Source organism: Salminus brasiliensis, chromosome 7, assembly GCF_030463535.1.
Source record: "Salminus brasiliensis chromosome 7, fSalBra1.hap2, whole genome shotgun sequence".
Classification (NCBI taxonomy): domain Eukaryota; kingdom Metazoa; phylum Chordata; class Actinopteri; order Characiformes; family Bryconidae; genus Salminus; species Salminus brasiliensis.
This window is the reverse complement of record NC_132884.1, coordinates 43,762,161-43,786,302: the sequence shown is the minus strand read 5'-3', so window position 1 is coordinate 43,786,302 and position 24,142 is coordinate 43,762,161. Positions and strand designations below refer to the sequence as shown.

The 24,142-nt window shown below is 43.3% G+C and overlaps 1 protein-coding gene across 1 annotated transcript in view; it reads left to right on the top strand.

Moving 5' to 3' along the window:
• ptprt (protein tyrosine phosphatase receptor type T) overlaps nucleotides 1-24,142 on the top strand; it is a 218,938-nt gene that overhangs the window by 168,292 nt on the left and 26,504 nt on the right. Inside the window, 6 exon segments of the mRNA XM_072683369.1 lie at nucleotides 6,029-6,105; nucleotides 8,191-8,227; nucleotides 8,424-8,521; nucleotides 11,227-11,343; nucleotides 16,228-16,382; nucleotides 22,697-22,832. Of these exon segments, the coding sequence (XP_072539470.1) occupies nucleotides 6,029-6,105; nucleotides 8,191-8,227; nucleotides 8,424-8,521; nucleotides 11,227-11,343; nucleotides 16,228-16,382; nucleotides 22,697-22,832 (620 nt within the window).

Below are 24,142 nucleotides of genomic sequence, written 5' to 3'. Positions count from 1 at the left end.
AATGCAGATTCAGTTGAATGTCAGGTGATCGTCTACGAGACGTCTACAGAAGACCACCCACGTAAAGTGATCCAATGGAGAGCAATGGGGACACGGGTATCTGCTGCAGTTAGGATGTCGTGGCTTTGGGGTGTCAAGTAGGACTAAGTTGTAGGGCCATAGCAAAATGTGTGTGTGAGAGAGGGTGGAAATACCTCTGAAACCCTGCAGCTACAGTATGCTAATGTACATTAATACACACACATTTACTCATTTAGCAAAACCAATAACTAGCATTAATAGCCTTCATTACCCAATCAGCACCTTTCAGTTCACCGTACAGCTCAGGCCTACTGGAAACCCCCCCAGCTACAACATTCTAACTACGGTGGATACCCATGTACCCCCAGTATGTATGAGTGTATGGTCGCTGTCATGCAAAAACCTTATATCTCCAAAATAGCAACTATACGGTACATGAAAAATCAAACATTGGGAGAGGGCTGGCAGATTCACTATGATTCAAGCCATTACAGAACCTTTTAACCAGAAGTAGAACTTAATAAGCATCCAGGCGGTTCCTTGAGTTGCTGTGGTTCTGTAAAACTGCTGTAAAAGAACCTTTTAACCAGAAAAAGGACGAAATAAATGTTTAAATGGTCCATTGGTTCTATACCTGCCTCTGACTTCAGAGAACTGAACAGTGCGGTACTGAGCGGGATTAGGTGATTAGGAGAGAATGGCGCCAGCAGCACAGAACAGAGAGTTCAGCCGGTCCCGAATCTCTGCAAAACAGAGTTAAAGAAAGGACCAACATGAAGAAGAGAACGTCCAGCAGACAGATTATCCCTGTTTTTAACCTGGTCTGAGCCGGGTGGTGCTGCAGGTCCAGCGCCTCACTTTAATCCTATTGATTTTGAGGAGTGCGGGCCCTGAATCCCGATCAGATCGCGCTTCCGTGCGAGCAGCTGTTCGCCAACCCCTCAGTTGAGTAACAGCAGCGTTTTGACGGCACGTCGAGAAGCTTGAGAGGCTCTCTCGCCTATAGTGAAGCGGCCAGGTTTGAAAAGCATGACGCAATCTTCCTCCAAGTGATACCAACAGCCGTGCCTGATCACAGAGGGATGCGAACCAGATCCTGCTGGGAAAAGCATACACCCCGCTTCATTCCGCTACCCGCCACTCAGAGCGCCGCATTAGCACGGTTAGTTTGGTGCACGTGAGGGCCGGGAGCGGCGTCCGGATCCGGCCTGTTCGTCTTCATTAGGTAGAGTTTAGAGGTGAGCTTTTGAAGTGTGTCTCCTGCTTTCAAGTGTGTGTGTGTGTCTCTATGTGAGTACGAGCGGCTTCTCTCCGCAAACTCTGACTGACATTAATTCCCTCCACGTAGCGGCAGAATCTTCAGAGGTTCCCCTGAAGTCAGAAAAAAGAAGCTTCCTCTGATGTGTTGACCGGAGCTAGGTGATTAGCATTCTGGCTCCGGCCTCGGCAGCGTGTGTTTACTTCTTTTGTTGTTATTAGTGTTGTCACAACTCTCCGAAATAAGAAGGAGAATCAAACCAGGCTCATGCTTTAACCCTTTCAGGCTCGTTACTCAGCTGTTCATATGAAGAGGTATCAATCGGCAGGTCCAGCTGCTGTATCCTCGCTGTCTTCGCCAGACCTTTCATCTCTGAACTGATGAATTTATGGGAGAAGAGAAAGGACTGGTCTTATTTTTAATGTAAAAGTCATTCTGGGCCGTTTTTACTGGTCTGTTCATCATGAAATGGTCACACAAAGTAAAGGAATTAACCAAAACTACACAAAGTAGTTTACTTTTATGGACAAAAGTATTGGGACACCTGCTCATTCATGATTTCTTCCCAACTCAAGGGTATTAAAAAGAGTTTCTCCTGCTTTTGTTGGAGGAACAAAAGAAGACTTTCTACTAGATTTTGGAGCAGTATTGCTGTGAGGATTTGATTGCATTCAGCAACAAGAGCATTAGTGAGGTCAGGATGTTGGCACCTTCATCATTCCAGGGAACACAGTTTCACTGCTCTGGTGTAGAAGGCTGTCAGGAAAGACATTAGCCTAAAGGCTAACCTAAATATTAGCCTGTAATCTGGTCAGTGGGTATTAACGAGTGTATATATATATATATATATATATATATATATATATATATATATATACACAACATTTATTTAATTATATATATAAATATATAAATATATAGACATATATATATAATTATATAAATGTTGTAAACTGAATTAGATAACAGTATTTTAGTTTATGGCTAATGTTTTAACATGGTGATATCATATTATCATATTAATCTATTTAAGACCTCACTGTATTGTGTCAAATTGAACTGTGTGAACCCTCACACCCCTATTAATGAGATCTGTAAGACTAGCAGAGTAAAATGAAAATATTCAATAGCAGCTCCGTCTTCAGTAGCAGGCTCTAACACCTTTAGTCTTGTCTTTGACCTCACCGCAAATGAACTCTCAGGGATTAATCCCATTCAGATTAGAGTGACACTCATCCAGACACACTTTCAGCTGCTCTGAAGACCCGCTTCGCTGCTCTCAGGTACTCTTTGGGGACAAAATGTCTAATCTCCGAGCGGATGGAACCGGATTAAACTGGATTAACTCCCAGAATGCTTCTCTCTCATGCCACAAACAGTATGCGGCAGCACTTGGCGAGTCTGACAGCACCTTTCCCGCCAAGCCCGGGATTTAATAAGCTATTTAGGTGTAAAACGCGTGGCGAGTCGCTGACAGTGTGGTGTAACTGTTTATTAGGACAGTAAGAAGGCCATGGGCTTTGGAGCAGTGATTAATAGGCTTGCAAGATAGCAGGGATGGTTCTTGGCGGGAGGGTGGGGGGGGGGGGGGGGGTAGGGGACTGGCTGAGCTGTGAAGAGAGCATTTGCTTTTTAAATGGCTTCAGAGCTCAGAGTGTCGCCTTTTGGTGAGGTTAACAATTTTATAACAGTTTTATTTTAAGAAACTGAGCTGCAGTTTGGCTTACTTTAAGATTTAAGCTTCTGCTGAATTTCAGTATTGATGATACCTGATATATCTGTATCTATATATTTATACGCATTGTGTTATGCAATTTAGCAAAATATGAATCTATTACAATATCCTTTAAAGCAGTATATCATCATTGTAGCTTATTGTGTATATAATAAGTATAATATATATATAAATATATAGAATATGTGAGGTCCGATACACCTCCGATATTCTTTGCTCTGCTGGAGCTCTGCAGGTCTTTAGATGGATGGTGTAGATGCCTTAGATGGAGAGCTAAAAGCTGTCTGCAGAAGGCTTTTGCAGGTACTGATGGTGGAGTGACTGACGCAACACAGCCTTGGCACTGTAGTCTGGTCAGTTTTGCCCAATTAAAGGCTATTTTCTTGGCCTTCGCTACGGGGAGGAACCTCTGCGGTGCACTTTACAATGACAGCTGATTCGGAAGGTGTCTAATTACTTGTGTCTCTCCTTCATTTCCTCTTTCCCCTGCTTGGTTCACTCACTCCTCCCTTCCAGAGTGTGGAGGTCAGAAGCTGATCATGTGTGAGGAAAGAGTGAGAGTGAGTCAGTGAGAGAGGGAGAGAGAGTGAGGGGGTGTTGCCACGAGATGTCTCGAATGAAGGCCAGTGTTGGTGTGTTTTTTGAAGAGGAAAAATAACAGAGAGAGAAAAGAGAGAGAGAGAGAGAAAGAGAGAGAGACTGCAGAGTTGTCTACTGCCAGCAGAGCTTCCAGTTGATGTCTCTCGACACCAAATTTGCATTCTCGCCGTGATCAAAGCACACCGCCACGCTCGTGTGCGGAGCAAGTGTCAGACTTATCCTTTTACCCATCCTCTCATCACTCCGCTCATTCCCTTTCCTCCCCCTACCCCCCTGCCCTTTCCCGAAGCGCTCTGATAATTACCAAAAAGACGCCGCACCTTCAGGGCTGGAAAGAGCTCCAGAGGCTACGTGTTAATGGATGGCAGGCCAAACGTGCTTTCCTTAAGAGAAGACGACTGCAGCCAGAGAAATTCAATCAATTAGCCACCAGAAGCTCATGCCTGTTTTCTGTCTTTGATGATGATTGCCCGTGGCAGGGCGGGTTCAGGTTGAAGAGGCCTTGTTTCTATCCTTTTTCTTACCTACAGGCCTTGGGAGCTTTTTGGGAACATCTCACAAAGCTCCTCAGCTCTGAGGTGTCGAACTAGGGTCAGATTTCACCTTGTCTAAACCAGAGTTAACTAATCTTGGAACTGCCCTGGAAATGACCTGCCCTTAGGTCTGAGCACGGTGTACCTGCTGTGCGAAACAAGAAGGTCTGCATTCCTGTAGGACTCTTGTAGGGGGTCTTTTGCAGGGAGTGTTGGCAGGACTAGTGCAAGAGGTATTCAGGGGATATGCTGACCAACTTGTGACATCATTAGTATTGCCCTGAGACGCTGAGTTGTTCTGTGGAGAGTCCTTCATCACCACTATCGTAATCCCTGCACCCCGAACATTGACCTGTAGTCCTCACTCCAGCCTTAAAGAAGTGCTTTGAGCAGTTGGACATGAAATACATCAAGAGCAGCCTTCCTTCCACACTGGATCCCCTTAACTGGTCCACTTGCCATATCCTCTGCTGTTTACCTCTCATTGACCCATCTGAACAGAAAAGAGAAGAATGCACTTCATGGAAGTTCAGCACTCAACACAATCATTATCCGAAAACTGTAGTGATTAGTAAGCCTGAACACCTCCCTCTCGACTGGATCCTGGAATTTCCCACTGGGAGACCTCAGTCTGTCAGGATCGGCAACATCACCTCCAGGACCACAGAACAGACGACTTTTGACTTCTGAGATCATTCTCCACTGTACATCACTGCTTCAGCTGTGAAGAGCCTCATCCTCACCTGGACCCTCAACACCACCTGCCCAGCCGAGGAAGCCCTCCGTTATTTCTACAAGAGGAAAATCAAGAGCATCCTGACCAGCTGCCTCAGCGTCTGGGATGGGAAGTGTACTGGCACAGACCACAGGACCCTGAGGACACCTGAGAAGACCACTGAGGTTTCTACCCTCAGTTGACAGCATCTTTCAAAAATATTGCCTCCTCAAGGCAACTAGAACAGTGGACCACTCCTCTCACCTGTCCAGTGGACTCTTCAACTTCCTGTCATCTGGGAAAAAAACATACCTGAGCATCTGTTCCACCATCACCAGACTACAAGGGCTTCTTGCCTGAGGCGGTTGGATTCCTGAACGCACTGCTGCCCCCAGCAGTTGATCCAGCTGCACATCCTGCTGGATCAACGATCCTTTCCAAGTCCCATCACAGCCTGACCACACACCTCTTAACCATCACCACACACTTGCACTCTAACGCCTGTAACACTCTTTAAATGCCAGTACAGGGCACTTCTATTCAAACCATCAGCATAAACTCTTTTTAATACTTATATATAAATAAATATCATTTAAGCAGAACCAATGAATGATCAGCTGTCCCAATACTTTTGTCCATTCAGTGCATATAATGTCTACAACATTTATACAAATAATTTCCAAGCCTGCAAGAAAAAAACTGGCATGTTGCTCATGTGATTAACTTCTTAACTATTGAAAATGAGTAAATTTTCAATATCAGATTCAAGATTCAATATTTGATGTTTCAAACTGCATAGCATAAATCAAAACAGTGGCTACAAAATAACACATTTGTGGGCGGAGCCTGGAGAGAATTTAAATATTAAAGAGATTTAATTTGACTGAGGTTGATATTTGATGGTCTTCCATGTGCTCTGTAATGGATTAATACACTATAAATGTTGAATATCTCTATACACAAATATAATATCTCCAATATGATAACATCCTAACATTTTATTCATTTTAATGGAGACTCGCTGAGACTGGTCTGAAGGCAGATAGAACCAACGAAGGACAGGGCAGAGCGGATCTTCCCCTCTTTGGGCGTGATCAGTGTGCTTTGTCCTGTAAAGTGTAAGTGTAACTTTAGACTGGCTCTTCTATGAATATTTGACCCCACAGATGATCACACTCGAGTCCGACTGCAGCTGCTGGAGGGGGACCCCCACTCGGACTACATCAACGCCAACTACATAGACGTGAGTACAGAGCTGTCATGCCTAATGATTTCTACACTGCTTAAAGGTTTGGAATCACTGTTTTTAAGATGGCACTGTCAAATATCTTACAGATAAAGGCTTTAATTGTTTTACTGTTAGCTGCATCAAGAATGATGCTCAGATCCACAAATGACTGATATAAAAAAGGCTGAATTATCTTATTATTTTAATATTTTACACATTATTACAGATTATTTGACCAAACTCATTATTGGTCCTGAAGTACTTACTTTTAGAAATGTAAAAATCTAAAATGAATAAATACAAAAGGCAGTTTTTGATATTTATGTCTACACAGTGTAAATTATGTGTGTATAAAATAACTAAAACTTTAATGATTTAAAACATTACAATATAAGAAAATCTGTTAAAAATATCAGTTTAAAAATACATTTGTTTTAATTGTAAAGGTTTTATTAAGAAATATACAGAAAACTTTAATTATGCTTAATTTATATATTTTGTTTGAATTAAATTATATGGAGTGTTTTAGACTGGATGTGTTTCTGAATTTAGCACAATACAGGAAAGCCAATCAGAGCAGAGGTTATTTACATATATATATATATATATTAGCTAAATAAAAAATTTAAATTATACATTTTATTTCATGTCATTGTTGGAGCATTTCTATTGGTCCATTTATCATTACATTCTAATGCAATATAAAGAACAACTGTGACATTATGTCAAAAATGGAGATACAAGGTTTTTGCTGAACAATGACAACTATAATTAAGTGGCTTTTTATTACTTAATTATTGTATAGTTCTATTTGTGATTTGTCAGAGGAGGGTGGTCTGCCCTCATGGTGGGTTAGCCTGTGTAATTTGCTGGTTTATTCAGTATTAAATTCAGTACTGTATTTGCTCCGGCCTCCAATGTACTGTAATTCCTAAGTGTGTTAAAGCGAGAGAGTCATACTGGACAGTACAGTATGACACACTGCTGCTGCGGGTGTGTATGAGACCGCCACTACCTGAGCAACAGCGCTGATCTGTATAGAGTAACCCCCTCCGCTGTGTAAGCGCTGTATGATTGTGGTCTGTTACATTACGGAGGTAAATGGGTGTAAATACATCACGCTTGGTGCTCTGCATACGCGAGAGCTGCTTTCTCCGCTGGATCTATAATCATGTCGCTCGGCATCATTGCTGCTAATAAAACGATTACCGGCTCCATCATGCAGCGGATTCACTGGTAACATTGACCGATGTGCTGTTGCACACTGGAGCCGAGCGACGGGGATCGTTAATGTGTTTCCCTCTGGCTCAGGAGCTGGAGAGAGTCTGGCCGAGTGACATTTAGAGCGAGTGTAATTCTCACTACACTGTAATGGGTCCTGATAGCCTGGTGCAGATCTATTAGAGTAGCACTTTATTATACAGTGTGGGAAACACCTAGAAACACCCCCCACCACCACTGTAGGCTGAAAGGGTTCTATATAGTACTGACAAAGCCATAGTCCACTTCTTGGCCCTATACAGAACCACTGCAGTCCACTCTTTGGTCCTGTATAGAACCACTGCAGTCCACTCTTTGGTCCGATATAGAACCACTGCAGTCCACTCTTTGGTCCGATATAGAACCACTGCAGTCCACTCTTTGGTCCGATATAGAACCACTGCAGTTCACTATTTGGTCCGATATAGAAGCACTGCAGTCCACTCTTTGGTTCTATATAGAACCACTGCAGTTCACTATTTTGTACTATTTAGATCAATTCATAAGGAACCAATCCAAAAATCCTCAGTCTGCCCAAAGTCTACTCTTTACTCCTAAATAAAACCAGTGTGACACACTATTTTGTTCTGTATAGAACAATTTTTAAAAGGTTACAGAAGAATCATCTACAGAAGCGTATCCATCATCCCACACTTTAATACTGTACAGCATCACTGCAGTCCACCCTCGTCTTCAAGGACCTTGAAAAACTGCTTTCTTTAAAAAAATATATATAAAATAATAATAAGTGTTGGACGGATTTGTCCATCCAGGTGTTAAAGCCGAGCTGCAGTGGCTTTGTGAGTGACCTGACCTCTTCTCTGTTCTCCTGTTCTGCAGGGTTACCACAGACCGAGGCATTACATCGCTACACAAGGTAATTAAAGCCGACATGACAGAAGCATAAAGGATGAGGAACACAGAGGCAACAGTGGGTTCAGGGTCACGGTAGTGGAACAGCGCTCTGCTCCGTAAAGGAGGCGCTCAGTCTTCAGTCTAATTGATGGTGGGCGTTGTGGGATGGAGATGGTTTGATACGCTGCTAAATCTGTCCCGTCTCTGTCCTCCCGTAGGGCCCATGCAGGAGACGGTGAGAGATTTCTGGCGGATGATTTGGCAAGAGAACTCCGCCAGCATCGTCATGGTAACCAACCTGGTGGAAGTCGGCAGGGTAGGTTTGTGTGTATGTGTTTGCGTGTGTGTGTGTGTGTGTGTGTGTGTGTGTGTGAAATCACACTGTCCAATTATATAAAACAAGACAGTTAGAATATACACTATATGGACAAAAGTATTGGGACACCTGCTCATTCATTGTTTCTTCTAAATTAAGAGTATTAAAGAATGGAGTTAAGAAGGGAAGGGAAGAAGACTCTCTACTAGACTTTGGAGGAGCATTGCTGTGAGGATTTGATTGCATTCAGCGACAGGAGTGTTAGTGAGGTCAGGATGTTGAATGATGATCATCACCCTCGCATCATCATCATCGCAACTCATCCCATTCAAAAGTACTGGATGGAGCTCCACCATCCATCACTCCAAAGAACACAGTTCCTCCACTGCTCCACAGCTCCTCAATGCTGGGGGGCTTTATACCCCTCTAGCTCACGCCTGGCATTAGGCAGCATGGAGCCAATAGGGTCATGATGTTGATCTGCTCCAGAGAGTCCTATTCTATTGGCAGTACTTCTTCTCTACAGGGTCTAGACAAGCTGTGTGTGCATTTGCACATCTGCGTCAGCGTTGTGCATTAAGCAAAAGAAAATGTGCAGGCAAACGTTGTGCACATGTCTCAGGATTTATGATTAATCTTGCGGCACCATTCTGCTCCTGAACCTGATTAGGTTTTATTAAGTGAGAGTTCAGTATTCGTCTCTTTCAGAGGCGGACTCTATTTGCCGTGTAAACGTGGCACAGTTTTCATAACTGCAGCTATCTGCTGTGACAGCGCGCATAATTGACCGGTGTTTTACGTTCCGCTCCAGCGGACCTTGCCCACTCGGGGTGTTAATTCAGAGATAACACTGTTTCTGACAGGTGGCCGATTCACTCATCAGAGAGCTTTGTGTTTCCAAATGTCATCAGCGTTGCCTTTTTTGATAACGTTGTCTCTGAAAATGGCTTTTTTTCCTGAATGAGTGTAGTCAGTGTTGTGGAATTGGGTAATTCTGAAGCAGATTGAGCTGGTTAGGTTTTAATTTAATGTGTGTGTGTGTGTGTGTGTGTGTGTGTGTGCATGGGCATACTTGTTTTGCTATATTGGGTCAAATGTTCTCACAAGCCCTTTTATTCTTTTTTTACTTTGTTAAACCCCTGGTCACAATCATTTGGCCTCACCCCCCACCCCTTTCCAGGGACCAGAACCTCTAATATACACCATTATGTCCATTTACTTCCATACATACTTCCATACATCCTTGCATAAACATATATATATATATATATATATATATATATATATATATATATATATATATATATATACTTACACAGATAAATAAAGTAGTGGTGAAGCTTCACCCACAGATCCCGCAAAGCTTCCTTACCCCCACCCATGTTCCCAAGCTGCCACCCTGAACAGACTTAGCTGAACAGACATAGACAAGACAGACAGATCCAGACCAGACGTAGACAGAGCAAATATAGACAAACACCAGTTGCAGGCTTACAGTTGTAGAAAATGTCATACTGTTTTATAAGATATGAAGTGTACTTTGGTGCTGCTTCAGAAAGAGTGTGGAAGGAGGACAGCTGTATTACGTAATGTAAACGTAGCTCAATGTGATGTAGAAAGTGGGAGCAGGTTTCTTCAAATGATTTGGTGTGATTTAGTTTATTGGTTTATGTTACAGTGATCTGTGAGGACGGTGATCCAGTGTTTTATGGAGATTTGGGATCTCTGCCTATCTTTCCATTTAAGTAGATTTGTTGATTTTTGGTAATGGTGAAAGATATCAATAGAAAGAATTTGATATGTGTGGTTGTTGTAAATAAAGCCCATTCTGTTATAAAAATTACAGTATTAAGCATTACTTTATATCATGAACTATTATTATTATTATCATTATTATTACTCTAACCCCCATCTCCCTGTGAGGGAGTTTTACTGTAGAAGCTCCAGATCTCATCAGAACAGATGCAGCTGAACATAAACAAGAGCTTCTCATTCTGAAGAAAGAAAGTAGTGAGATCTTGTCGGTGAGCTAGTCTGAAGAACAGAGCTCGGTTCCTCCAGGGTTCTCCTGGACGCCCCCCAGTCCAGCCAGCACAGCGTGGAGGATGTGTTCAACTCCATCAGCAGCAGCAGCAGCAGCAGCAGCTCACCTGATTTACCATCATTAAGCCCTGATTTACCACCAAACCAGGTGTTGATCTGAGGAGAACTCTAAATAATACTAGACTCCATGAGGAGAACTTTGGAGATGTTCTAATGATGAACACAGTGATGGAGAACCACCACCACTTTCTGTAGGAGTGATATTATTAGTGTTTATTCTGATAAGCATCTTTTTAACACAGGAAACTGTTGCACAGTTCTGTACATACTTACATTTTGACATAAAGGCTCATGAGCGGACTAGCCATCTACACATTAGTTCAATTCCCCATGCAGCAAATCCTCCCCAGAGCATGATACTACCACCACCATGCTTAACAGTCGATATTAACAGTGTTCTTGGGGTTGAATGCCTCACATTTACTCTTCCAAACAGACGTCTGCTCACCGAGGCCAGATAACTCAATCTCGACCCCAGCTCTGCAGACAGGCTGACATGTCAAACCAGGACAATGCTGTCAATGCTGTTAACAGTTTAATCACAATACCACTATATTAACGTGTGTGTGTGTGTGTGTGTGTGTGTGTTTGTCTCCATATAGGTGAAATGTGTCCGCTACTGGCCTGACGAGACTGAGGTTTATGGCGACATCAAAGTGACTCTGATCGAGACAGACCCTCTGGCTGAATACGTCATCCGCACCTTCACCGTCCAGAAGGTAGCAGATGGCCTTTAACCTCTCCTTTCCTTCTCTTCATTTATAAACTCCTTATACTAATAGAGTCCAATTAATATCAGCTTATATATTATGTGCTTTTTTACTGTTAGATATTAAATCCTCATATTTAAATTATTCATCGTTTTCATTGACAGACATTATTTTGAAAATAGTAGCTGCCATTAATAATATTTTATTATTGATTTATTCATTTGATGACTTATAGCTAGTAAAACCTGTTCATACAGTTGCTTATAAGCAATTTATAATACTTATAAATAATTATCAATGAATTGTCTAAATTGAGTCATGAGCTGTGAGTGACAAGAGTCAAAAACTAAATCATTATTCACAGGCTGTTTAAATGATAGGTTAAGATGATTAAATCTTCATTGTATTAATATATTGATATCAATATAAGTAAATAGTTAATAATTGAAATGTAAGTATTTGGTAATAATCATACACAATGTTTTAGACACTACTTGTATCTAAATATCTAATTACAGTTGACCGCATACTCATCTACTAATTACTGAGTACTTAACTAGTTATTAATTAGTAACTAATGCTTAATAAACAGTTAACTAACGCATCAGTAATCTGGAATCAGAGCCTCAGCCCTGTTCAGCGAGAGCCTGGCGTGAGATCCGATCTCTCTGCAGATGAAACTAAATGTCAGGCGTGATCTCGACTTCTCAACTTTACGTTTCTTTAGCGTGAGCTTAGCAAAAGCTCACTGACTCTCTTTTTTTGCTGCAAAGGCAAAACACAAACAGCAGCGCTGGGCTGCGGGTGACGCCGGGTGGCGTTTCATTGTTAAACGTTGTAATCTAAGTGGAACAGATGTAGAAGGCGAGGGAAGCTTTGATAGATGGAGAAATTAGGCTTCGGGAGGCTTTCAGAAGCGGTAAGCCTTGAGCGGGGAACAGCACGCCGTCAGCAAAGTCGCACAAAAGCGCTCCATCCATCTGTCTCGTGAGGCGGCTGTCTGTGTTTTTTCCTTAAACGACTGTTTTCTGGGTGTGTTGAGGAGGAGGAGGAGGAGAACGGAGTGAAGTGCTCTCTCTCTCTCTCTCTCTCTCTCTCTCGCTCTCTCTCTCTCTGTGCCATTTTGTTTCACGACCGTTGGAGAACTGCTGTAGACGGTTGGTGCGGCGGCTCACATTTCAAAGCCCCACGTGCCGCGCTGGGGGAGAATAATCTACACTATATGTCCAAATGTTTGTGGACACCCCTTCTAACGAAGGCATTCATCTACCTTACGTTGCACCCATTGCTGACACAGATGTGCAAATGCACACACACAGCTTGTCTAGTCCCTGTAGAGAAGAAGTACTGCCAATAGAATAGGACTCTCTGGGGCAGATCAACATCATGACCCTATTGGCTCCATGCTGCCTAATAATGCCAGCCGTGGGCTAGAGGGGTATAAAGCCCCCCAGCATTGAGGAGCTGTGGAGCAGTGGAAGAACTGTGTTCTCTGGAATGATGGTACTTTTGGAAGGGATGAGTTGGGGATGATGAGGTGGGGTGGCGATCTTCATCCAACATCCTGACCTCACTAACTTTCTTGTCGTTGAATGCAATCAAATCCTCACAGGATAAAGGATAAAGGTAAAGGTGCACGTATTCGTCACTGTACAGTGTGGACTGTACAGCGAAATGTGTCCTCCGCATTTAACCCATCTGGTAGTGAACACACTCACACACACACACGTGTTAGGGGCAGTGAGTACACACACACACCCAGAGCGGTGGGCAGCCAACTCCAGCGCCCGGGGAGCAGAGAGGGTAAAGGGCCTTGCTCAAGGGCCCAACAGTGGCAGCTTGCCGAGCCCGGGAATCGAACCCACAACCCTGTTATCGATATCCCGGCGCTCTAACCGCTGAGCCACCACTGCCCCTATAAGCAATGCTCCTCTAAAATCTAAAAAGCCTTCTTCTCTGGACAGTAGAGACAGTTACTCCAATAAAAGCAGGATCAACTGTTTAATGCCCCTGATTTCAGAAGAAACAGTGAATGAGCAGGTGTCCCAATACATTTGTCTATATATTGTAGGAAAGGTGAGGTTAACAGTAGGCCTTTAGCCAGCCGTCACAGTCTACAGTGTTAAAATGTGTGTGTATATATGTTATGAAATAACCACAAATCCACAGTTTCCTTCTATAGAAGCTCAGTTACTGCACTGTCCATACACACACACACTTACACACACTTACACACTCGCACATACTCCGTATTAAGCCTCTACGTGGGTCCGCACTTCACGGTATCAGCACCTCCAGGCATGGATTACGCGCCGCTCAAGCCCAAATCGTAATTAAAAGCTTAGCTTAGCATTAATGCGGAGGAGAGGAGGTGTGAGGGAAAGGGATCGCTCGCTCATAGCTCGGAGAGAGAGAGAGAGAGAGAGAGAGTGTGTGTGTGTGTGTACAAGTGTGTGTTGTAAAAGAGCTCTCGCCGTACAGAAAGAGCCACTGCACCCTCAAGTGCCATAGCCGTAGTTTCACGGATTTAAAGAACCGAAGAGTTGCTGCATAAAGAGAGACGACACTTTGGCTAGAAGTGATTAGCACTGGTGTTAGCATTGCTAATAGTGCATTAAAGCTGAGGATGGAAATGAGATCAAGCTAACTGCTAACTGCTAACCATTAGCCTTCATTAACGGTTGGCTTCATTTACTGCAGCATTCTGGATTTGTTATCATCTACCTTCTGTGTTTTTTTCTTTACTCCGGTTCTTTTCAGTTCAGCTGAAAGCAGGGCGAGTGGAAACTCTACACCTTCCCCCATAAAAGGGGGATTAACTGTTTCAGACTGAGGGGGGCGCTGTAATGGTCACTAATCAGTCTGGTAAATCCATACAAACTCTATTCATTCAGTACAGTTCTATACTGTTTACAGCAGACCAGCTTTTCCACCTAAACACATCCGAATATCTGTGTCCAAATACTTATGACCCGTGAATGCCGCTGTTTAGTTACAGTAGCAGTGAGTGAAAGTACCTCCACCATGTTTGGAAGCTGTACTTTAGTCTTGCTAGCTCTTAATGTGAGCTGAAGCTGATCTGCTTCTAAACTGTGCTCTATTACGCCACCTGGAGGAGATTCAGATAATATAGGAATGAATTCTGTGAACTGTACACACACCTCAGTCATCACACACACTTACTATGACCACAAATTGCATTGAGTTACTTAATGTTGCACCCATTGCTGACAAATATGTGCAAATGCACACACACAGCTTGTCTAGTCCCTGTAGAGAAGAAGTACTGCCAATAGAATAGGACTCTCTGGAGCAGATCAACATCATGACTCTATTGGCTCCATGCTGCCTAATGCCAGGCGTGGGCTAGAGGGGTACAAAGCCCCCCAGCATTGAGGAGCTGAGGAGCAGTGGAAGAACTGTGTTCTCTGGAATGATGGTGGAGGAGCTCCATCCAGTACTTCTGGGCTGATTTGGGGAGTTGGGGTGAGGCTTTTTTGTTTTATGGAGAGTGGAAAGGTCAAAAATGTTCAGATTTGATTAAAATCACCAGTTTCAACATGTCTGATTATTTGTGAAGCTCACGTTAGAGCTTGTTTCTCGGCTTTGCATTGTTGCACGTCTTTGGCCCCTGCTGAACATGAAAGAAGATGAAGTCTCAGTCCTTCACAGCAGTCTGTCTTTAATGCTCCAACTTTCTGTTCATTAGCATTTCTGCTAAAACCATACACTGTCTCAAATATGTGGAAAATTCTGCTTGAATTATTAACAACACACCCAGATTTTTAAAAGACGTTATTAATCAGAACATCACAAACACAGGAACCTCGTCTAAATATTTCCTCTATTTAGAAATGTATGCAGTTTGACCGGGTTTGAATAGTCATTTAGCAGAGATGAGCGCCGCATTACTGTGGTAGAACTGGGAAAATTCTGTGAGTATTAAAAACGGGAATTTAACCAACATCTAATTTACCAATGAAATGGTTTCAGGTTAACAGTGCAGATATGTGAAGACATGCATGAAGGAGCTCAATAAATATCAGCTCTCCACAGCTGTTTATCAGCTGTATTGAATTCCTGTCTCTCTGTACATCCAGCTTACATCTAATCTCATTCCTGTAAAAAGTCCATAAACATCACTGTGCATATTTTGGTCTCCCCCGTACCCTTGTACCCTTGTAATGTTAATATTTTGCACCTTGGGTTTAAGACGTTAAATGTTACAAGTATTATTAGTAGCAGTAATGGTGCCAGTAGTCGCAGGAATGGTGGAGGTAGTAGTAGAGGTGGTGGTGGTGGTAGAAGTAGTTGTAGTGATAGTGAGGAGAGGTGGTAGTAGTGGTGTTAGTGGTGGTAGTAGTAGTATTAGCAATAGTAGTAGTACTAATATTAGTAGGAAGATAGTTGTACTATTAATAGTAGCAGTAGTAGTAGTAGTAGTAGCAGCAGTAGTAGCAGTAGTAGCAGTGGTGGTGGTAGTAGCAGTAGTAGTAGCAGTAGCAGTAGTAGCAGCAGTAGTAGCAGTAGTAGCAGTGGTGGTGGTAGTAGCAGTAGTAGTAGCAGTAGCAGTAGTAGCAGCAGTAGTAGTAGCAGTAGCAGTAGTAGCAGCAGTAGTAGTAGCAGTACACGTGTGTGTGTGAGTGTGTGTTCACTACCAGTTGGGTTAAATGCGGAGGACACATTTCACTGTACAGTGACAAATACGTGCACCCTTACCTTAGTAGTAGTAGTAGTAGCAGCAGCAGTAGTATTAGTAGTAGCAGTGGTGATAGTAGTATTAATAGCAGTGACTAGAGGCTTCATACTTATCGTGGACCTCTTTATGCTAAAGCATGAATCTCAGTCTAGCAACTAACTGTCTCTCTCTCTCTCTCTCTCTCTCTCTCTCAGAAGGGGCATCATGAGATCAGAGAGATCCGTCAGTTTCACTTCACCAGCTGGCCCGATCACGGCGTGCCCTGCTATGCCACCGGCCTGCTGGGCTTTGTCCGCCAGGTCAAGTTCCTCAACCCTCCAGATGCTGGTCCTATAGTAGTGCACTGCAGGTACGGACGACTCTACCTCTTCTAACATCTCTCCGTTTCTCTATCTGGGTATAGCTGTGTTATGATTGGGACCTGTATCCAAGTATACTGATATCTGGGGCTGCCAGCCACTAGTAGGGGGGCTAGGATATCCTTCTCATACCAGGAATTATTTGCAGATGCAGTATATTGTCTGTGAATCCTCTGTTGTTTTTCATGTATTTTCTTTAATGATGCTGCAAGCAAGAATAGTCAGTAATTATTGCTGATACTGAGAAGCTTGCGTAAATATCAGACAATATTATTTCCCAACTGATAAATCAGCCGAGCTCAACTTTCTGCGTCATTACAACTGTCATGGCGTGCTAGACCAGACACAGAGGGATGAACACTCGCAGAGATGGAGTCAAAGCAAGCAGATTTATTAACAAACAAAAAGGGGGCAAGTGAGGCAAAAAAGCAGCAAAACATAAATAACAGTGATCAACAGAAACATGAACGTGGCAAACAAAAAGGAGAGCCCAAAAACGAACCCGGGACTGGGGGTTGAGCTGGGGGACCAGCTACTGAGCAAGAACGGCTAGGCCATGAGCGAGCAAGCCTCGCTGATGAATAGATGGGCAGGGTGACCTGCTCCTGAACGTGAACACTGAGCAGAAGCTGGACTCAACACACTTCTATAGTACACTACAGTACGGGGAACCTCTCGTGAAACCTCAAGGTCCCAAACGATCCAATTCTCAGCACCGAATGGTGGTTTCGAGGCTTCTTAAATGTCCCCCAATCACAGGTCAAACACATGAACCAAATGAACATGATTCATGAGCCGATACCAAATACATGAACATGAACAAGGTGGAAGTCCTTATTTGGGACTGTGAGCGGTCGCCCCAGGGGAGGGCGTGATACCGAGGGGCTGACAACAACCTTAATAGAGCCTGCCAAAGGAATGGAGACTGCACGGATACCCATGTTCTTTTAGTTTCCCTAAACAGACAATATAATATTATACTACTATAATAATAATATATCAGTAGTATAATAGTATATTATACACTTTATGTGCAAAAACAGCCAGAGAACAGCCTTTTTTATCCTCTGTGTAGATCAGAGTGTAAATCTCCTCATCTGCTCAGTAAATCTCTGATATCAGAATAATCACTAATAATATCACTCCTACAGAAAGTGGTGGTGGTTCTCCATCACTGTGTTCATCATTAGAACATCTCCAAAGTTCTCCTCATGGAGTCTAGTATTATTTAGAGTTCTCCTCAGATCAACACCTGGTTTGGTGGTAAATCAGGGCTTAATGATGGTAAATCAGGTGAGCTGCTGCTGCTGCTGCTGCTGCTGATGGAGTTGAACACATCCTCCACGCTGTGCTGGCTGGACTGGGGGGCGTCCAGGAGAAACCTGGAGGAACCAAGCTCTGTTCTTCAGACTAGCTCACCGACAAGATCTCACTACTTTCTTCAGAGCTTGGACTTTTTTCCGACCTGCTCCCCTTTGTGTATGTCGTCACATTCATGCTGGTGTAATTCCACAGGCGAAGTCTGGCATGCCAAACAGACTTTCTGGAAGTTTGCAGGAGTCTGCGTTATCCCCTGAGGGCTGAGATGAGTGGCAGAATTAGAGCCGTAAGGCCCTGTGGACTCTCTCAGTAATGCACATATAAAGTCTCTGTGTCTGTGAGTCCAGAGAAAGGACTAATATTTCAGTATTGCACCACATACAAATCAGCCATAACAATAAAACCATACAAATAAATAAATAACAAACACTTTATTTGGAGTGGTCCTTTATAGATCCTGACCTCACTAACACTCTTGTCACCAAAATCTCTGGACAGTAGAGACAGTTACTCCAACAAAAGCGGGATCAGCTCTTTTAATACCCTTGATTTCAGTAGGAACGAATGAATGAGCAGGTGTCCCAATACTTTTGTCCATCCATATGGTGCCGGTAAAGGAGCTAAAGGAGAGTGAAGCTTCTCCACAGGCGTCTGCAGTCAGAGCTCAGAGAGAAACACAGACCCCAAATGAGACAGAAACAGATGCTCACTGCTGCAGAGGAACAGGAAGACGTGCTCTCACACACATTCTAACATGTGCACTCCGTCACCTCCTTCCACACTCACACACACACACACACACTGGACGTAATTGTGCAGCGTGTGTTTTGAATGAGAGGTGACGGCAGTAGGCTGTTAAATGGCACGGTGCAATTTTGCGCCTGGCCTCGGAATCCCGAGACAAAGCGGATGTGACAAAGACATTTTCAGAGTGGATTAGCTCAAGTGCCAGGCGCTGCCACTTCCCCGGAGCAGAAAGAGCGAGAGAGAGAGAGAGAGAGAGAGAGAGAGAGAGAGAGAGAGAGTTAGACTGAGTGAGAAAGTGAGGAAGGAAACGAAGGATCTTATTAACATTTACAGTCACATTTCATCACTTACTGACAAAACAATTACAGTGTATATGAGAGCATGATGGGAGTCGGGCGATATTTGCCTTCAGCATGCAGTTTATCTTTATGTGTTGATTTAACAGCGTAAATAACGTGCGCCAGGTACTGTAACGAGGGAGGAGTGTGAACCAACGACACATTCACTGAGTCGTTTTACTACAGGCCATCCAGTACTCTCATAGTCGTCACAAGGAGGGGTCAAAACTCAGGCAGGCAGGAACAGCCCAGTCCAGTTCATAAATCTGGTGAACACACCAGACAGGAGAGCACAGGGCTCAGACAAATGGTGGTTCTTTGATTGGCAAGCTGGTCATCCAACTACAAGCGTACCTACAACCATACACTGGTAAGGCAAGGCATGTTTATCTGTATAGCGCCTTTTTTACCCCATGGCAGTTCAAAGAGCTTTACATAAACAGAAACAGTATGAAGATAAAAGCGTTAAAAAGTATTAATAATAATATTAATGCTTTCTCACTGGACAGCAGCCATAACTGAATAATATAGGGCGAGTGGAGGCTCATAATTATAGCTCCGGGCTGTTGATGACAGGGTTGTGGGTTCAATACCCGGGCTTGGCAAGCTGCCACTGTTGGGCCCTTAAGCAAGGCTCTTCACCCTCTCAGCTCTCCGGGCACTGGAGTTGGCTGCCCACCGCTCTGGGTGTATGTGTGCTCATTGCCCCAAGTTCACTAGGGTGTGTGTGTGTGTGTGTGTGTGTGTGTGTGTGTGTGTGTGTGTGTGTTCACTACCACATATGCTCAAAGGTGAAGGACACAGTGACAAGTACTTGAACCTTTACCTTTAGTATTAAACCTTGAAAGTGAGACCAGTCTCTAAGCTGTTGATCAGTACCCGTGCGTTATTGGATGGATGCACTGATCTACCTGGTCATCACTGATCGTACTTGTTGACTAGTCAATGTCATGATAGGTCGTGCTGGTGGACAAGCATGGTCATGATAGTCATGCTGGCTATGCCACCCATACTGATCAACAAGCTTGGCCATATAGGCTGACGCTCTTCTCCGGAGCGACTTCCAAGGTTACTCGTACTACAGAGGAGGGTCAGTGTAGTGTTAGGAGTCTTGCCCAAGGACTCTAATTGGTGTAGAGCAGCACCGCCAAATGGTGTGGTACATCATTGACACACCAATCAAGGCAAACCCAATGATGCTCTGGTGATGCTCGGTGCTGGTCAGGAGCTAAGATAGTTAGCTGGCTTAACCAGCTTGACTGGTGGACCAGCATGGTCACACCTCATCAGCTGGTAGACCAGCTTAAACCATCAAACTCCAAATTAAAGTGGAGGTGGAACTGGTGAAGAGCTCAGCTGGTCAACCAGTGTGAACATGCTCTCAGTAAACAGACATTCAGCCAGTTCAGGGCCAGTAAATGAGAGAGGAAACAAGAGAGTGGAGGAATAGAGAGAGAGAGAGAGAGAGAGGAGTGAGCGAGTGAGTGAGCGAGAGAGCAAGAGGAAATAAGAGGAAGAAATGGATGAAGTGTTGGGAAGACTGGCGTGAAGTTGTGGCAAATTCTAATTTCCTCTAGTTTTCCTTTAACTCTCTCTCTCTCTATCTCTCTCTCTCCCTATCTCTCTCTCTCTCTCCCTATCTCTCTCTCTCCCTCCCTCCCTCTCTCTCTCTCCCCTCTCTCTCTCATTCGCCAGTCACATCATTAATCACCTCGAGTGACAGGCAATCTGTGGTGCAGCGGTGTGTGTGTGTGTGTGTTTGTGAATGTGTGTGTGTTTATGTGTGTATGTGTGTGGTGCGGATCTGGAGTGACTGATGGCTTGTTGGCCACACACAAATACCGGTGGCCCGGTGTGTGTTTCCTTAACATCTAACATCAGGGTCAGGGCAAATAGCCGCGGCCTCACTTGTGTCAGTCTGGGGCCGTGTGTGTGTGTGTGTGTGTGTGAGCAGTAGAACGTGGTGGAGCTGTTGAGTAACAGTAGACATACAGTAGAACACACTGCAGCTCTGGGAAGCTGGGAAGCAGTGAGCCTCTCCTCGGGCAGGAGCAGAGTGATGCCCCGCCCACTCTTCAGAATAATCAGGCTGATGTCAGAGGCTGATTCGCCCCTCCTGACCGTCACAGGTGTCGACCCGATTCCAGGCGGGTCTGAACGGTGTCTGTGCTGCTGTGTTAGCTCGGCTGCTTTCAGCACAGTGGGAGTGACACAGCCTATTTCTGCTGTTCATCGTCAGCGTAGCGCTCGTTCACTTCCACTGGAGTCTGGAGTCTCTGTCCAGCTCGGTTCTCCGGTTGTTCTTTATTTCTTGCAGCGCTGTTGTGTAGAGGATCAGGAAATGCTGTGTTGACTCCGTCTTTTTGTGTGAAAAAAAATTATTTCAAAGAAGTACAGAGTCTTGAGAGAGAGCATAAGCCAGTTTGAGTCTCGTCTCTCTCCCTAACCTCTGTAGGTCGGCTGTTTAAATAGGAAGGCAGCAGCATATAGATCACACAGGTGTTTCTCATCATTCTGGTAATGTAAAGAAAGAATAACAAGAGAAGAGACTCATGACCCTGACCTTCAACCTCAAACCCCCGATGGTTAACATGTCCATACCATAAAACAAAGACATTCCGGACATTCCGGGTTCATCTCTCTATTCAGCTTGGTTCTCCATTTAGCTCCAGCCTCTGTTTGGCTAGGCTCTCGTTCAATTTGGCTCTGGATTTGGTTTGGTTCTCTGGTTTGACTCAGTTCGGTCTCCTTCTTCATGCACCCTGCTTTTTCTTCAGGCTCTGCTCCTGATTTGGCTCTTTTCTTGGTTCTTGGCTCTTCATTTAACTTGGTTCTCTGTTCAGCTCGCTTTTCCTTTTAGCACAGTTCTCCATTTAGCTGTCTGGCTCTTGGTTCAACATGGTTCGCAGTTGAACTCAGCTCTCCATTTGGCTTCACTCTTGACATGACTTGCTTTTCAGTTTAGCTTGGTTCTACATTCAGCCCAAATCTCCATTTGGCCTGGTTCTCTGTTCAACTTGGTTATCAGTTCTCCAGTCAGCTCAGTTCTCCATTCAGCTCAGTTCTCCAGTGAGCTCAGTTCTCCATTCAGCTCAGTTCTCCAGTCAGCTCAGTTCTCCATTCAGCTCAGTTCTCCATTCAGCTCAGTTCTCCATTCAGCTCAGTTCTCCAGTGAGCTCAGTTCTCCATTCAGCTCAGTTCTCCAGTCAGCTCAGTTCTCCATTCAGCTCAGTTCTCCAGTCAGCTCAGTTCTCCAGTCAGCTCAGTTCTCCAGTCAGCTCAGTTCTCCAGTCAGCTCAGTTCTCCAGTCAGCTCAGTTCTCCAGTCAGCTCAGTTCTCCATTCAGCTCAGTTCTCCATTCAGCTCAGTTCTCCAGTCAGCTCAGTTCTCCATTCAGCAGTTTTTGGTTTGGTTCGGCTCTCTGTTCATCTCAACCCTACATTTGACCTGGTTCTCCATTTGGCTCAGTCCTCTGTTCAGCTCAACAGGGATAGGGTTAGGTGTAGGTTTAGGGTTAGGGGATTTTCGGATTTTAGGATGGGTTTTAAGTTAGGGTTGGTTTTAGGTTTAGCTTTTTTTTTACAAAATATTTTTTAATGTATTAAATATATTAAAGTTCAGCTGTGAACACAAAACAAAGTGCTACTAAAGTTTTTTAATATGATTTTAATAACCAACTGAAAAAGCCAGAAATACATGTAAATTTATGTCTATTGATGTTATTTATTTTTCTGTTTGTCTTTTATTAATTACTGATTGTGTAAAGCCAATTTGTGATGGCAAAGTTATACAAATTAGTTTGACTTATCTTGACATGTAATTCATTATGTAATTAAATGTGTAATGTGGAAAATGTGTAATCTGTAATCTCTCTCTCTCTCTCTCTCTCTCGCCCCCAGTGCTGGGGCTGGAAGAACAGGTTGTTTTATCGCGGTGGATATCATGCTGGACATGGCGGAGAACGAAGGCGTGGTGGACATTTTCAACTGCATCAGAGAGCTGCGCTCACAGAGAGTCAATATGGTTCAGACTGAGGTGAGCAAACTACCCGTGAACCCGTTTAGCCCTTTCACTGTTTGACTTTTCCCTTTATCGTCCAATCATTTTCTTCCTTTCATAGTCAGGGGGTTGTTTTCCCTCTCGCCCACTCACTCGCTCACCCACAGCCTGTCTAGTAGCACTGAAAGCTACCTTCATTTGGACTTTATAACACATGCATAATCATTCATCATTTTATATATATATATATATATATAGTCAAAAGTTTGGAAACACCTCCTCATTCAATGTTTTTATTCTTTTTTTCCTACATTGTAAAATAATACTGAAGTCATCCAGACTATGAAGGAACACATAAGGAATTGTTTAGTAAACTTAACAGTACTCTATTAACTTGTGGTTTCTGAGGCTGATGAACCTTCTTTTCTGGGATGGTCCTGATGAGAGCCAGTTTCATCAGAACGTTTGATGGTCTTTGCGACTGCACGTAAAGATAGTTTTAAAGTTCTTGAAATGTTTAGTATTGACTGATCTTCATTTCATTTTCGATCGTTACTTAAAGTAACGATGGATTGTTGTTTTTCTTAACTTAGTTGCGCATGGATTAGAACATTACTCAGACAGGGCTGTTCACCGTTTACCAACTCTACCTCTTCACAACACAACTGATGCTCTCAAACACACTAAGAGGACAAAAACATTTTGAACTCTTAAAGAGGCACAACTGTTAACTGAAAGCCATTCCAGATGACTACCTCATAAAGCTGACTGAGAAAATGCTAAGATGTGCAAAGCGGTTATCTAAGCAAGAGGTGCCGACTTTGAATAATCTAAAACATAAAACATATTCTGGTTTGTTTAAAACTGTTTATTAAATAATTCCATATGTTTTTCTTCATATTTTAAATGACATAAACATAACATAGAAATAATGAAAAAACACTGAATTTAACACTGAATTTCATATATATATGAAATCAAGCAAAATCATCTCAAGAACTGAACGTGTTCTTCACTAGACCTCTGCTTTATACGCAATCCAAGCATGGAACTAAACATTCATAACAATGCTATAATTATAATTTATTATTAAAAACAATGTTATAATTATTAGTTTAAGGCCCCTTATGTCAACACAATCTAATTTACTTTATAAACTTTGCAGATCTCCTTATGTAGAGTAGAAAGTGTTACCCTTTAGTTTAAGGTCCTTTAAGATGTCACAATCTCTTTTACTTCATAGAAATCTTATGTCATCATGTATGTAAGCATAAGCTCATCATAAAAAGTATTGCTTAGATTGATTATTCAAGGATTCAAGGAGACTGTAGTGTCCTTTGCATCAC